This window comes from Bidens hawaiensis, unplaced genomic scaffold, assembly GCF_021521415.1.
Source record: "Bidens hawaiensis isolate Kalapana, Puna unplaced genomic scaffold, B.hawaiensis_p1.1 tig00041225_1, whole genome shotgun sequence".
NCBI lineage: Eukaryota > Viridiplantae > Streptophyta > Magnoliopsida > Asterales > Asteraceae > Bidens > Bidens hawaiensis.
Window position 1 is genome coordinate 84,681 of NW_027505709.1, and position 15,663 is coordinate 100,343.

The 15,663-nt window shown below is 37.0% G+C and overlaps 1 protein-coding gene across 2 annotated transcripts; it reads right to left on the bottom strand.

Annotated features, from left to right (window-relative positions):
• Positions 1-79: 79 nt before the first annotated feature.
• On the bottom strand, positions 80-12,685 carry LOC143614887 (exocyst complex component SEC5A-like). Of its 2 annotated transcripts, none has more exons than XM_077088192.1 (21): positions 12,258-12,685; positions 12,007-12,158; positions 11,748-11,836; positions 10,135-10,329; positions 9,932-10,056; positions 9,691-9,849; positions 9,434-9,538; positions 9,089-9,163; positions 8,866-9,003; positions 8,627-8,788; positions 8,408-8,494; positions 8,143-8,269; positions 7,850-8,060; positions 7,565-7,677; positions 7,268-7,487; positions 1,670-1,763; positions 1,174-1,251; positions 1,021-1,077; positions 802-951; positions 475-639; positions 80-345 (listed from the first exon to the last, which is right to left on the bottom strand). In XM_077088192.1, the coding sequence occupies exons 1-21, from the start codon at positions 12,591-12,593 to the stop codon at positions 136-138; spliced, it is 3,048 nt and encodes a 1,015-aa protein (XP_076944307.1). In that variant the 5' UTR covers positions 12,594-12,685; the 3' UTR covers positions 80-135. The 2 variants fall into 2 exon arrangements, with proteins under 2 accessions (XP_076944307.1, XP_076944306.1); XM_077088191.1 differs by having other exon boundaries at positions 8,408-8,506.
• Between the last annotated feature and the right edge of the window lie 2,978 nt (positions 12,686-15,663).

The window sequence follows — 15,663 nt, forward strand, 5'->3', positions numbered from 1 at the left end:
TAGGTGAACATAAATGTAGATTTTGATATTGAATGTACAAACAAAATTTAAAACATAAAAATCAGGTGATATTATAGAGACAACTAGGATACAAAAATATCAATAACCTCATGTGTTATTTGTTTTATGCAAAAATCATCTCCATCTCTGTGCTGACCCGACACCTTGTGGGGCCATGAATAACCCACCAGAAGCATCCATTGACCCTCTAAACGAAGCGTACGCAACTTTGACTGATTCTGGAGCAAACTCTAATGGAAATGACTCCATAAAACATGCAGTGTTGATCCTAGTCCTCTCAAGCTCAGATTGTAGCAGCTCGGTGCTGCATTGTTGCGCTAGGGCCTAACCAAAAACACCAACAAAAACACATTTTAATCATATGATTTTTCATGGTCATTATATATAGCATCATGGAATGTTATGCCATTAGATAAAAGTCAAACTATAAAGAGAGGTACAAACAGTTCTTACTATGAGGTCATCTGGTGATATAGCCCCTCCTTGTTTGTCATCATCATCACTTATCTGCGAGCAGCTCTCGGTGGCTTTCTCCAATAAAATCCCTTGTAAAGACTTGAGAGATTCACCCGCACCAGACGTGAAATACTGATTTAATATCGTTTCAAAGTATTCAAGCTGCGCGCACACGCACACACATAAATGATCATTTCTTCTACTATGATACAATGTATAGCTCTATTTATCAATCAAGAAAAAATATAAATGACAGAACATAATGTCAACAAAATGAAATTACATAAAAATGAGGCAACGATTACATGCATAAAGTTGATTCACCTCAAGCATGAGTTGGCAGTAACCATTCGCATCCAATGACTTAAGATTGGTGTCTTTATGTTCATGAAAAAGGCTGAGTAGCGTGTCAATTAGACCTTCCACGAGAACCCCAAGGGTCTTATCAAGCAAGGGTTCACAACCAGCAAACACCTTCAAACATTCATGTGTAAACAGTAACAAAATACGAGTGATAACATGTTAGCATAGAAGAGAATATACCTCGGCGTGGACAGTGACAAGAGTATGCATTAATTCCACAGCCGGATCACGAACACCCTGCATGGAACAGAACATAAATGAAGCATGCAATTGCTGCTAGCCGTATAACTAATAACTGATAAAGATTAAGGAAGTAAAATATATGTTGCTCACTTTTACTGCGGGTGCTCCTCCCCATTGTAGTCCAGCATCTAGCAAGTAGTTTGTAGCACCGCTTCTAACATAATGTGCCTAAGACAACACAGTAACCCCACTTTATTAACCTACACCATGTCATGATGCCCTTCGCGATTACATTGCCGCCTTAAAGCTAATAGTACAGGGTCAACACTAAGTGTCTAGCCACATATCTACTTGGTTTTAGGTAGTTAGAAACAGCTTTTGTCAAGTATTAATGTTTTTAAAAATAATCAACTTTTAATATAAAATGATTTAGGAGGTTTCATGGATTAATAACTTCTTGGTCGGTAAAATCTTTTTAGAAGAAGGTAATTAATTCATTCGAATCCAACCCAACCTTTGACTGCTTATCTGACCCGCACATTTTGACACCTCTACCAGATTATATAGAATTCAATGCACTTAATAGTTGCTAATTAGATTCTGAGTTGAATCACACATGAAACAATTGTCATATCTTGTTATATACCTTTGCAAATGTATACTCTGAAAGGACTTTCTCTTCGGCAGCAGTAAAACACTCAGTCAGTTCTTCTCTGTCCTTATCATCATCATCATCTTCCCTTCCGCTGTAAGAACTAATGCATTTTAACTATATATCTATAAATATTGCACACACGCGCATGCGCACATGCACACCAACACAGGGTTGATTTACAAGATAAATCATTGTTAGGCTTTTGTTACAAATACACTAATTCTTGTTATCAATATTTTTAAAATTCCTAAACTCCAAAACTTTTGTACTTGTTGTATTGATGATATAAGGTCTTGTTACCGTTGGAGGATTGCTCTCTCATCGAAATGAAAGATATCTCTCCCACTCGTCTTCTTACAATATTTTGGTCAATTAGGTTTAAGTGGGAACTTGAATAACCAGGTTCGTATCACACATCTTGAAACAAAGAAAAGAAAGCTGTCAATTGAAGATCAATGAAGGCCTAAGATAAATTTATGATTAAAGTGGATGAATTGGAATCTAATCATAATTTATCATAGGAAAAATGTGTTATTATATGTGTATTATTAATTATGTAGCAAGGGTATTAATGTATTTATAACTTTAAACATCATCATTTAGAGTTAGCTAGTATGCGGTTTGTTTAACGCCACCTAGTATGCGTTTAGTGTGAATCGGCGTGTCGATTCAATCACAATGATTCGTATTGTATATACAGATCATCAATCTTGAAACCCTTGCTGTTAGTATTATGAACTTGGTCAAACAAAGTCAACAATTGTTGAGGGACTAGTTGTGACATTTCTGAAACCTGAAGGACAAAAGGTGTAAAAAGACTTGGAAGTTTATAACGACCTAAGGATGTTTGTTATAAAGAGGAATTAGGGCTTGTAACTAATTCAATTCAATTACTTCTTGTTTCTGAATAATATTCATTCATTCCTTTTGTATTGTAATCAGTTCTTCTTGTTAATCAAAAACCCTAAGCTTTTGTTAGTAGTCTCGTTGATCTTCATAATCAGTTCTTATCAGTTGTAATTCCGCTTAATTGATAACAAGTGGTATCAGAGCCTTGTTGCTCTTGATTAGTGAAGACGGTGTAATCAATTTCACGATCTTGTTACCGAGATGGTTACTACGAAGTTTGATCTTGAGAAGTTTGATTGCCGGAATGATTTCTCGCTATGGAGAGTTAAGATGAGGGCACTTTTGGTTTATCAGGGCATCTCTGATGCGTTATTGGGTGAACCAAATATGCCAGAGAGTTATACCGACAAGGAAAAGAAGGATATCTTGGAAAAGGCACATAGTGCTATAATCTTGAGTCTAGGAGATCGAGTTCTCAGGGAGGTGTCAAAGGAGATTACGGCAACCGGGGTCTGGTCAAAACTTGAATCATTGTATATGACCAAGTCTTTGGCGAACAGACTATATTCGAAGAAAAGATTATACACCTTCAATATGAATTATGGAAAGTCTTTGGAGGATCACATAGATGAGTTTAATAAACTCATATTAGATCTTGAAAATATAGAGGTGGAGTTGGAAGATGAAGATCAGGCTATTATATTCCTCACTTCTCTACCTTCATCATATGAACACTTTGTGGATACTTTGATGTATTGTAGAGAAACTTTAACAATGGAGGAAGTTCTTGCAGCCCTAAATTCCAAAGAATTAAAGAAGAGGTCAGATGGTAAGGAGGAATCTGGTGAAGGTTGTTTGCAAGAGGAAGATCTGATCAAAGGTCTTTCAAATCCAAAGGACAAGCAAGATCCAAGTCCAAAGTGAAGAGGAGATGCTATATCTGTAATTCTGATAAGCATCTCAAAAGAGATTGTCCTGAGAAAGAGAAAAAGATGGGACAAATGAATTCATCAAAGACTCATGGTATACTTCTGATGGTGAATCATCAGAAGGGTTTGATGTTGGTAATGTAATGGTGGCTGAAAAGGATGGTTCAGGAAGTACTTGGATTTTGGATGCTCATATCATATGACACCAGATGAAGGTTTTTTCAGTGATCTAGTGATTAAAGAACAAGGTATGGTTCAGTTAGGTGATGATACACCATGCAAGATTATTGGAATTGGGTCTGTGGTTCTAAGATTAGGAAATGGTACTAAGTATAAACTGAAAGAAGTTAGGTACATTCCTGATTTAAAAGAAACTTAATATCTCTAGGATCATTAGAGAGTATAGGTTTAACAGTTAATCTTAGAAATGGTAAGGCCAAATAATCAATGGTTCTTTAGTATTATTATCTGGTTCAAGAAAGGGTACTAACATATATGTACTAGATGGTGAAGCTGAGAAGGGATCTGTGTCTGTAGCTGAGGGTAGAGATGTCAATATGGATGAATTATGGCATAATAGACTGGGTCATATAAGTAATCAAGGTCTCTCTGAATTAAAGAGACAGCAGGCAATTGATAAGTTGGGTAATTGTGATCTAGAACAATGTGAGCATTGTGTTCTTGGTAAAGCAAAGAGAGTAAGTTTTACTAAAGGGATACATAGTACTAAAGGGATTTTAAATTACATACATGCTGATTTGTGGGGGCCGGCTAAAGTCACATCTTTAGGTGGAGCTAAATACTTCTTGAGTATTATTGATGATTACTCAAGAAGGGTATGGGTGCATGTGTTAAAATCTAAAGATGAAGTGTTTGACAAGTTTAAAGAATGGAGAGCCCTGGTTGAAAATCAAACAGATAGAAGAATTAAGAAGTTAAGAACAGACAATGGATTAGAGTTCTGCAGTGGATGGTTTAATAAGTATTGCAGGGATCATGGAATCTCAAGACATTTATCTGTTCCAGGAACACCACAACAAAATGGTGTGGTAGAGAGAATGAACAGGACACTACTTGACAAAGTAAGATGCATGTTGTCAAAATCAGGGCTGCCTAAGACATTTTGGGCAGAGGTTGTGTCTATTGCAACATACTTAGTGAATAGATCTCCAACAACTGCTAATGAAGGTTTAAAATCGCCTATGGAAATGTGGTATGGTAAGAGTTCAGATTATAGTCATTTAAGAGTTTTTGGGTCATTAGCATATGCTTATGTGAAACAAAATAAGTTGGATCCTAGAGCAGTCAAATGTGTATTTGTGGGGTATCCAGAAGGTGTTAAGGCATATAGGTTGTGGAGATTAGATGATGTTAGCCCTAAGTTGATCATTAGTAGAGATGTAGTGTTTAATGAAAATGTGATGTATAGAGATGTTCTGAATAAAGAAAAAGTCAAGTCTGATCAAGGGAAAATTGGTCAGACTGAGGTGGAGTTAATTCCTAAGTTGGTAAAAGATGATGATATTGGTGCTGATTCTCATGCTAATAAAGAATGTGAAGCAAATAGTTACCAATTAGCAAGAGATAAAGCAAGAAGGCAAGTAGTAAAGCCTCATAGGTACAGGGGAGATGATTCAGTCGAGAATGTCTCAGCGTTTGCTTTAATAATTGCTGAAAGTGAAGATGTTTGTGAACCTATCACTTACAAGGAAGCAATTCATTCAAAGCAAAAGGATAAATGGATTAGTGCCATGAGAGAAGAGAGGGATTCTCTTATAAAGAATGAAACTTGGGTTTTAGTAAAAAGCCTAGTGATAAGAAACTTGTAGATTGTAAATGGATCTATAAGGTTAAAGAAGGACTGGAAAGTGAAGCACCAAGGTTTAAGGCTAGGTTAGTTGCAAAGGGATTCACACAGAAAGAAGGTGTGGATTATAATGAAATTTTCAGTCCGGTTGTTAAACATACTTCAATAAGGGTATTATTGTCATTAGTGGCATGTGAGGATTTGGAACTTGAGCAACTAGATGTTAAAACAGCTTTTTTGCATGGTAATCTTGAAGAGAAGATTTATATGAAGCAACCTCTTGGGTTTGAGGTTGAGGAGGAAAAGGATAAGGTGTGTTTGTTGAAAAGGTCATTGTATGGGCTCAAACAGTCGCCTAGACAATGGTACCTTAGGTTTGATGAGTATATGACTACTCATGGATCTCTAGAAGTAGTTATGATACTTGTGTATACTTTAGAGAATGTGACTGTGGTAGCATGTTGTATCTGCTGTTATATGTGGATGATATGTTGGTGGCCTGCAAAAGTAAAGAAGAGATTGCAGCCACAAAAGCTCTTTTAATGAAAGAGTTTGAGATGAAAGAACTGGGAGAGGCAAAGAAAATACTGGGAATGGAGATAAAAAGAGATAGGGGTAAAAGGGTCATAAAGCTATCACAAGAGTCTTATATAAAAAAGATACTTGAAAAGTTCTCAATGAACCTTAGTAAGGCTGTGATTACTCCTATGGGTGCACACTTTAAACTGTCAAAAAGTGATTCTCCAAGTACAGAAGAAGAAAGGGTAAAAGTGGAAAAACTACCTTATGCTAATGTGGTAGGTTGTCTAATGTACCTTATGGTATGCACTAGACCTGATCTTGGTTATGCTGTAAGTTTAGTTAGTAGATTTTTGTCATGTCCTGGTTTGGCTCATTGCGAAGCTGTCAAGTGGATTATGAGATACTTGAATGGAAGTCAACAGGTGGGGTTGGTTTTTGGGATTGATCCAAGTCCAGAAGCAATGATAAAGGGGTATGTAGATGCTGACTTTGCTAAAGATTTGGATAGGGGAAGATCTGTGACTGGTTATGCTTTCATGGTGTATGGTAGTTTAGTGAGTTGGAAGTCAAGTTTGTAGCATATAGTTGCTTTGTCAACAACTGAATCAGAATACATTGCTTTAACTGAAGCAATCAAAGAAGCAATGTGGTTGAAAGGATTTGTTGCTGAGTTAAGACTTAATGTTGATAAAACTATGGTGTGTTGTGACAGTCAAGGGGCTATACAACTGTCGAAAAACCCTGTGTTTCATGATAGAACCAAACACATAAGTGTTAGGTTACATTTTATTAGAGAAATAATTGGCTCTAAGGAGGTGGAAGTCAACAAGGTGAATTCTGAAGTCAATGCTGCAAATATGTTGACTAAAGTGGTTTCTGGTGCAAAGTTTGATCTATGTTTAGATCTATTGCATGTTGGTGATTAGTGATTCCTATAGCCAAGTCATAAAGGTGGAGATTGTTAGTATTATGAACTTGGTCAAACATAGTCAACAATTGTTGAGGGACTAGTTGTGACATTTCTGAAACCTGAAGGACAAAAGGTGTAAAAAGACTTGGAAGTTTATAACGACCTAAGGATGTTTGTTATAAATAGGAATTAGGGCTTGTAACTAATTCAATTCAATTACTTCTTGTTTCTGAATAATATTCATTCATTCCTTTTGTATTGTAATCAGTTCTTCTTGTTAATCGAAAACCCTAAGCTTTTGTTAGTAGTCTCGTTGATCTTCATAATCAGTTCTTATCAATTGTAATTCCGCTTAGTTGATAACACTTGCAGATAACAGTTATCATTGTATCTGATTTGCAATACAATTTGTGTTTTATCTCAATCTTGTTCAGTTCTCACTTGTTCAATACAATCCCCAAATGTTGCAGCTTCTTGATAAACCAATATTCATGTCTTTTCTCTTAACATTAGCCATATTAATGTTCTAACAATTTTGGAAAAGAAACAAAATAGAGTGTCAATTGACATACCTGGACTTGAGACAAATATCTTTGTACTTATTGTACATTTCACTAAAAAGATCATCTTTGCAAAATCCAATGTTACTCAAAACCATCAACAGTTGTTGGTGTGGATCAGTAATACTTCCTGGGTGAAATAAATTTTCTTCATCATGAGAATAATATCCATTTTCAAAGGACGAATTGTTATTAATCTGACCAATCTGCCCTCCAATCTGCTCCATTTCGCCTGATACATACAGTAAGCATGTTAAGTAGTGACTGAAACTAATACAATTGAAAACATGTTATTTTTTCATTCCATACCAGCAATACCAAGCAGACAGTTAAAAAATGAAATCTTAACAGATTCTTGAACTTCTTGAAGTAACATAACAGTATCTTCAGATGTAGCTTCATTTCTTAACGACTTAATCATTCTGGAAAAAAATAGTTACCAAGAGACATGATTATAAGTACAATCTTGACATGTATTAGATTTTACATGAATATGATAAACAAGAAAATATATCAAATGAAAATTCTTGAAGTGTTATAAAGCATAATATCTTGCCACATATTACAAATCTACAACAAAATATAGGATCTTACACTTCAATCCGATCCATTGCGGACACCATAACTTCACGAAACTCTAATGGTAATGAAGAAATCGCATACGGGGATTTGTTCCTTTCAAAAACAGTTACTGGGACCCATGATTCATATTTTGATTTCTCATCAATTGAAGCCCTCATCCATGAACAAAGCTTTATTATATAAAGTTTTGTGCTCTCGAACAGAAGCGCCCGCAGTGCTTCAACTGGAATCATCAAATGTTGTTAGCACTAAGTGTGTTTTTATATCTGATGGATGACAAGGTGGAAGACCAAAAGTTGAAGTACCTGCAATTGTTGGTGCTGCTTCCTTTGCATCAAAAGTGTGACATGCTTTAGATATATCCATTAATGCATCAGTCATATATGGGCAAATAACATTTGACTCTTCTAGTTCAAGAAGTGTGTTTTGGACCTGAACATTCAAACATGTTTTGGTTGGTAAAAAGTGATTCATACATAATACAAATAGAAAACGCAAAACTATTATCTTTATCTCAACTTCATGTCAAAGACGGTAAATGTGACAATGATTTGCAGAAGTTTCTTGTACCTTGGATTCATATGCTGATATAATATCATGTATCATTCCAGTCACAACTTCAAGAGAATGACCAAAATATCTTCCTTGTCCTTTTTCCTCACTTTTACTCTGTTCAGCACAAAATTGAAACACAAATATTTGAACATTTTCAAATGCTTACAACCTCTTAATTAGTTTCTTATAAAAAGTTCCATTATTATTTTAATAATTTAGGTTTGAAGCTTTTACCTTTCCAAATTTTCCACTTGAAACCGAAAGTGCGACTTTCCAGAAAGGTGGTATAAGTTGGATAATTACAGCTGTTAATCTTCGTATATACCTTCCCCTAAGTGCATCGAGTTCTTCCGCACCAGAATCAATTGGTTGTGAATGTAGCATACTGACATCCACCTACACAACAAAAAGCTTTAATATATTATTTCTCCAAAAATTTTGGCAGTTGTTTGGAAATAGATAAGGAAGTTAACTGATTCGTGTAGGTCTTGCTGAATTTTCTTCCAATTTTCATCTAACATTGCTCTTTCCTGTAACTTATTTCGTAAGCTTTCCATCCTTGCTTCATGATCTAATGTGCACTTCTCAAGTGAACACTGAATCCTGTAGTTCTGATAATCAAAAGTTACTTAGATATTAGTCTATTGTCTTGTTAAGATAACTCAATTTCACATCGCCAATCACCGGTCCTCTCACCTGTATGCTGAAATATCGCCTTACAGGATCCGACTCGGGTTCCAGCTCCAACAAAAGCCTCACAGCATTTTCAAGCTACAAAAAGTTGTAGTTTTTGTTCAAACCATGGAATAAACTAATAATATTCTAAGTGCTTGGAAAAATCCTAAAAACATTAGCATCAGATGACAGCAGAATTGATTAGATAGGAAACATTAGTTGACCCGATTCTTACATCAAAATACATTGGCGTACAATTCTATTAGAATAAGTAGCTTGTGAAATCGTTTATCATCCAAAAACAGTTTTTTTGTTAATAAAGTTAATGCATGAAACCCAAAAGAATAATCCATGAGGAAGGCTTACATTTGTTAGATCTATGTGCGGATCTTCCATCCACTCGTAAAGCATGCCTTTAAAGTCAAGCATTACCTTCTCAACTTCCTCAATGACGCGTTTGAGTATTCCAGCCTGAAACTTATAAAATTAATCGGTCTGTTTGGAAATACTTGGTTTCCTGCCGATGTAAAATAGTTATGTAGCTCAAAAGACGACAGTGAATATTAAATTAAAGACTAAATGCTATTTTCCAAAAAAAAAAAAAGAAGTTAAGGGATATGTACATGAGAAGGAAGAACAATTGAGTTTGCTTTCCTGTATTCTCTAACCGCCAAGTCATATTCCCCCTTACGAATATTTGCACGGATGGTACTTGGCAAATTGAATAAAGTGCGGAACCTCTGAAGCGTTCCTTGAACAGCCCTGATTTTCTCTGCTTGAGCCTTATTAAAAAAAGATCTTCATTGATTTATTTAAAATCATATATAAATAATGAATCTTTCATAACTTTAAGCCTAAACCAACCTGTCTTTCAAGTAGTGGTTCAAAAGCGCGGTTAGCCATTGAATTGATTCCTTGGATACAAGTATCTAAATGCGAGCTTCCACCTTCAGGATCATCTTCCATCCTTTTGAGTTTTGACTCGATATCTGTATTGTTAATACATTAAAATCTAAACTTTTTCACCTTAAAAACATAACCTGAATCAACCCATTAAAAGTTATTACCATCAATAGTGGTCTTGCAAGAGACAAAGCAGTCAAAATTTTCTTTGACCAGTTGTTTTCTCTGCTGAGTCCATCCTTTGAGGTCAGTTTTTAAAGCCACAGTGCCAGCCTCCAAGTCTGCTGCGCTAGTAAATTGGTGTATGCGACTAATGAATAATATTGGATCAAACCTCTCCGAGAAAAACGTTAACCTCTCTGCAACAACCCGGTATTAGTATTAGGAGTACATAATTTTGACTAAAACTACATGAAAAATATTACTTCTCATAAATGTATACAAGATGACATAAATGCAAAGTGATTCTACTTTCTACTGTTAAGTCAAAGGGTTCCAAATATTATCAACATTGCTAGAAGTTCTAATGCCACCAAGTTACATGTTAATTGTTTCCAATTTATGACTGTTTCACAAAAATTTCTCATTCAAAGAAACATATCCAATTCAGGACCCTAGAAACATATTGAAGAAACACTAAAAGACCCCGGCAGATTACGGATAATCTTAGGGTTAAGTAGATGTTTCACACGAGGGTTAGGTCCGGCAAAGATGGTTATTCTTCTTGACCTGCAAAACAGACACCGTGAGCTCGTCACTAAGAAGGGGGGGGGGGGGGTTCCTCCTTGTGACCACCCTCCGGCGTGAGAATCAGACTAGATTGCTTTGAATATAAGTGTATATTGAGAGAAATAGCTAGAGAGAAGATAAGATAATATGAGATGATGATACCGTTCCAAGGTGTTGGAGTATTCATAGCCGAAGGTAGGTTTCCAAGCAGGTACGGCCAGCTGTATAATATTCCTTTTCCACCAACTACGGGCTATGTACGTGCCACGATGGGAGTTGGTGGGTAGGCAGCGGCTGATAGTGACATTTTGTACTGGAGCGTGCTCCTCCTCGTACTATTGTCGGTGAGCTGTCACCCTGTGATTGATTCATGGGCTGCTTTGGTCAGATCTTGTCTATTTTGTCCATACCTTGGCAGGTATAGTACAAAAGATCTTCCAGAAGCGTACGGACTGGCTCTTTTGGGCGGTAATATTCCCGCCTTGCTCATTCCTTCTTCAGGTGACATTACTAAAGTATAAGAGTTAGTGCCTTATGCGTGTAGCCTTACTGTTAGTGCGGGTAGCCTTCCTTCTTGGCTTGTACCCATAGCTGCGGGAACAGACAGGGTACTGTACCAAGGGAGGCTTTTCTGCGGGAACAGCTGGCTTACTGCGTGTAAGGTCTTCTCTCTGAGCATGTTGGGTCCTGCGGAACCAGCTGGTCTATGCGCAGACGTACCTCTTCAAGGTGTCTTGCGGGTCCAACTGGGCTTTGCGGGGACCTACCTCTTCACATATCAAGATTAGAATTCTTTAAGAAGATTTAACGAATATCTTTCGGTGTAATCTATAAATCTAAACAATATTGCCTGTTAAATTTATCCTTTTCTTTCTCTTCTTCACCTTCTAAATAAAATATAGTGTTCGAGATTCTTGGTAGAGCGTATGTTTCACTTGTTAAAATATGCAAAACATACAACTAATGCTTCAAGATGTACCAAAAATGAAAAGTAAATGCAGATCCAATGAACTTTCATATGAAAATCTATTTCTTGGAGGATGAATACCTCTAAGGTCTGCATCCACTACTTCATTAGTGGAAGGATCAGTTGCCGAACGTTCAGTAATCAACCTCATTGTTCTGCTGCTTATAATTCTAGCAAAAAGAAAAAGTTACATTAGTTAATAAAAACATGAAATCAACATATCATGTGCAGATGGACAATGTCAAGAACTATAATCCAAAAAAGTTTGGGATAAATAAAATCCAATTCTGAAAATCATAACAAAATAGGAATAAATTAAAGGTAGAGAAAATTGCTCTACCCGAGTCCTAAAGGATCTATGCATTCCATGCCACGTGGCAAGGACTGTAAATTGTTGAGCCCCTGTGTTTTTTTCCTCTCTATTTTTTGAACCACAACTACTGGAGCCGGAACTGCTTTTGACTCCCTCATCGCACGCACCCTTTGAGCAAGCTGCAACAAGACCATTTCCAAAAATAAACATTTACACTAAAGAAAGAGAGACATGAAATTATAACTGTTAAGCACATATATATGGATTACATATGGTACCTCATTTTCATTTACTTGCTTCCATTTAGTAGGTTCTACCCCTTCGGGGAGTTTCTCAACCTCCTCCTTATTTGGTCCGGCCTTCGAATCAATAGCAGCATCTTCATCCCCGGATGATATGCTAAGCATTTCAACCTCTTCCTCCCCCTCCTCCTCTTCATCGGAGTCATCAGATTCCTCCGCGGCAATCCTACGCTTGTTAGCCTTCTTACGGCTCTTTTTAGGTATTCCTTTCCCAAGCGTTTGCATGAAATTAACTACAGGTTTTTTTGCCATAGACTTACGAGATTTACCTTTCGCTCGTTTTGGTACCTCTTCCTCATCGTTGTCGCTCATTTTTGTTTCTTTTCGGATTAGAACTTCTCAAATTCAACAAGGAAAACTCGACGTTTCAAATCTAGAGCTGCCCTGAATACGACAAAACAGATTAATGGATGTCAAATAACAAAAACACCCAAAACCGAAATACATATGCTCATAATAATATAATAGATTAATGAATAATCGATTAACGGATTACATTACAGATCATAAGCAGAGTTTATATTTCATATCACATATGACAGATTTCTTATCAAAACTCATATTAAACGAAGTTTTAATCCACTAGGCTTTCTTAGTAAGCTTTTAACGAGACAGCGAATGATCATGCAGTATTGCCTGAAAAATCAAGCCACCACCATTCAGTAGTATGTTCATGGGGCTTTAAGGTTTGGATTGTATGTATATTTACGCAATGTAAGTGGCCGTTGTAATTTTACTCTCCAATGGACGAATATTTCTCTGCTGTTTCTTTCACGTTATAACTTATAAGCACGATTGTCTATCCGTTCATAAATATTTTTTTCGGTTTCCAACCATCCGGTGTTGTTTTCTTCATCATGTTTCAATAATTGATAAGTTCAGATTGCAAGCTGATATCAATCAACTATCTTGCAAAGTAATGAGGGGCAGCACCACTAAGCTACATCCATGCTTCTCCACTGTTATAAGACCAATCTCCGGATATTGTAGCGATTGCACAAAATCGAACGTTGAAAAACAATTAAACAAATTGGATTCTCCCCTTCATTGTAATATTCTGATCACCAAGAACCACATTTCTGATCGAGATCAATCGCAGCTGCCCGTAGTAGGCGGTCATCACTATATGGCTATATGCAACAAAATTCTAATCTTCTTCTCTAATTAGAATCACATATCTTTGAGGAATTGTAATATGACTTAAGGCTTATAGTCTGATAATGATTATGTGATAACTGGAAAATTAATGTGAAACACGTACGTTACCTACATTTGAATAATAACCATTAAAAATTCCTCACCAATGTGGCCCATCGGTTACAAAAGCCTCTCTCTCTCTCTTTGTTAGACTTTTGCCCCAAACTTTCGCATATTTATTTTTTGACCTTCAACTTTGTTTATTAACTTTGGTTTATTAGACTTTCGTCACAAAAGTTTTACTTTTACGTATATACTTTTTGTCTCATTAGTTTTAGTTTCACATTTACATTCTAGCCCCTTAACTTTGGTAATGAAACTTTTGTCACAAAACTTTTACTGTAATGAATCGTACCGAAACCGACCATCTTCCCGTTGCGTGCCCGCCATAACACACGGGTAGAAATACTTGTTAAGAATTAAGCAGATAAAAAAATGGGAGTGGAATGGAAAGATTTAATTACCTACGGTGTTCTTGAGTTCGAAGGGAATGGAAGGAAAAGTAAAAGAGATTTTATATGTTTAAAAACTTTTACTTCCAAATCTCTCAAATTTAGAAGGATTTGGAATGAAGGAAATAAACATTTCCATCAAATTCTCTTCTTTTCTCTCCTTGATTCTTTCGATTAAAAAAGCTATGGAACTTTTTTCTTTGAAATCTTTAATAATTCTTTCTCTTCCTTCGTTAAATGAAACTCGGGAACACAAGGTTCTTATATTTGAAACATACGCGAATTGTAAAAACTTACGACAGTTAGCGAGTACAACTTTAATCTCTTTCACATTACTTTTGAATTGAATTATGCAGAAAGAACATGACAAATGACAATGCTGAAATTTTTGGCACGGCATTCTTCATGTTTCACACTTATAACTTGCTCATGTCATAGCAGTACTCGAAACACCTTTTAATGAAATACACATATATCTTGTAAGGGGTCTAAGAAACAACCTCTACTAATGTTTTATCGATTAACTATTAATATTGGGGCTTTTACTGGGGGTGCAGCAAGGGGGACCCCCTTGGCCTTCTTCTTTTTGCGTTGGTCCTCTATCCACTCATCCTTAGTGTGCAGGGGACTTGTTTCCTTGCCCTTCCATGCTTGGTATTTAGACGATGACACTATCATTGGTAACACTGAGGAGGTTGATAGGTCGTTGGGCATTATTCGCTTAGGGGGGGGGGGGGGCGTCTATGGGGCTTAGGCTTAATACTCGGAAAATCGAGAATTTTTGGCCATCATGCAATTGTTTGAAGAAAGTGCCGGACTTATTCCCTAGAGATATTAGCTGGCCTTTGAGGGAAGTTAAACTCCTGGGGGAGTGGTTAGTCGGGATGCAGGGTTTATTCGGTCTTTGGCAACTAAAAGAGCTTTGAGGACGGTTGAACTTATTATACGTCTGCCGAACCTGACGGACCCCTAAAGTGAGCTCATTTTGTTGCACTCGTGCATAGGGGTTGCTAAGTTAGTGTTTGGGCTCAGACCTGTCAACTTGAACATGTCAAAGAGGTTGTGTCCATCTTTGATGCGGGCATTCGGGGGGCAATTGAAGATATTGTTGTGTGTGGAGGGACCACATTTTGGGACCTCCAGTGGAGGTTGGCTTCCTTCCCTATGCGTTGCGGAGGCTTAGGAATTTTCTCGGCGGAGGATGTCTCCGCATATGCCTTTGTGGCTTCAAGGGCCAGTCGTAGAAATTGCAGGACCACATCTTGCGAAGCGCTGGTATTATGAGGGTAGATCCTGACTACTCCCTTGCACTTGGTAATATTGGAATAACTCTCCCGGACCTTGATCTAGGCGGTTTTTACTGATAAGGAGACCGCCCCCAAGAAACCTTAACAAACCTTGGCGAGTGCTTTTTATGGTAAACACGTATATGACTTGGAGGAGCGATTCGATATGACCCCGAGACAAAAGGCAACTTTTGCTTGTCTCAAGAGGGATCATGCCCATGATTTTTTGACTATTGTGCCCATTGAAGGTCTTGGGCAACAAATGTCGGCAGTTGAATACAGAGTCATCCTTAAATACCGGCTTATGATTCCTCTTTTCCCTCCAGACGAATCATGCCCCATTTGTAAAAAAAACATGTTTGGATAGATTTGGTGAGCATGCCCTCCACTGTAAGGAATTGCCACGATTCAAGTATCATCACGACTGTGTTAGATGTCTTATGGGTT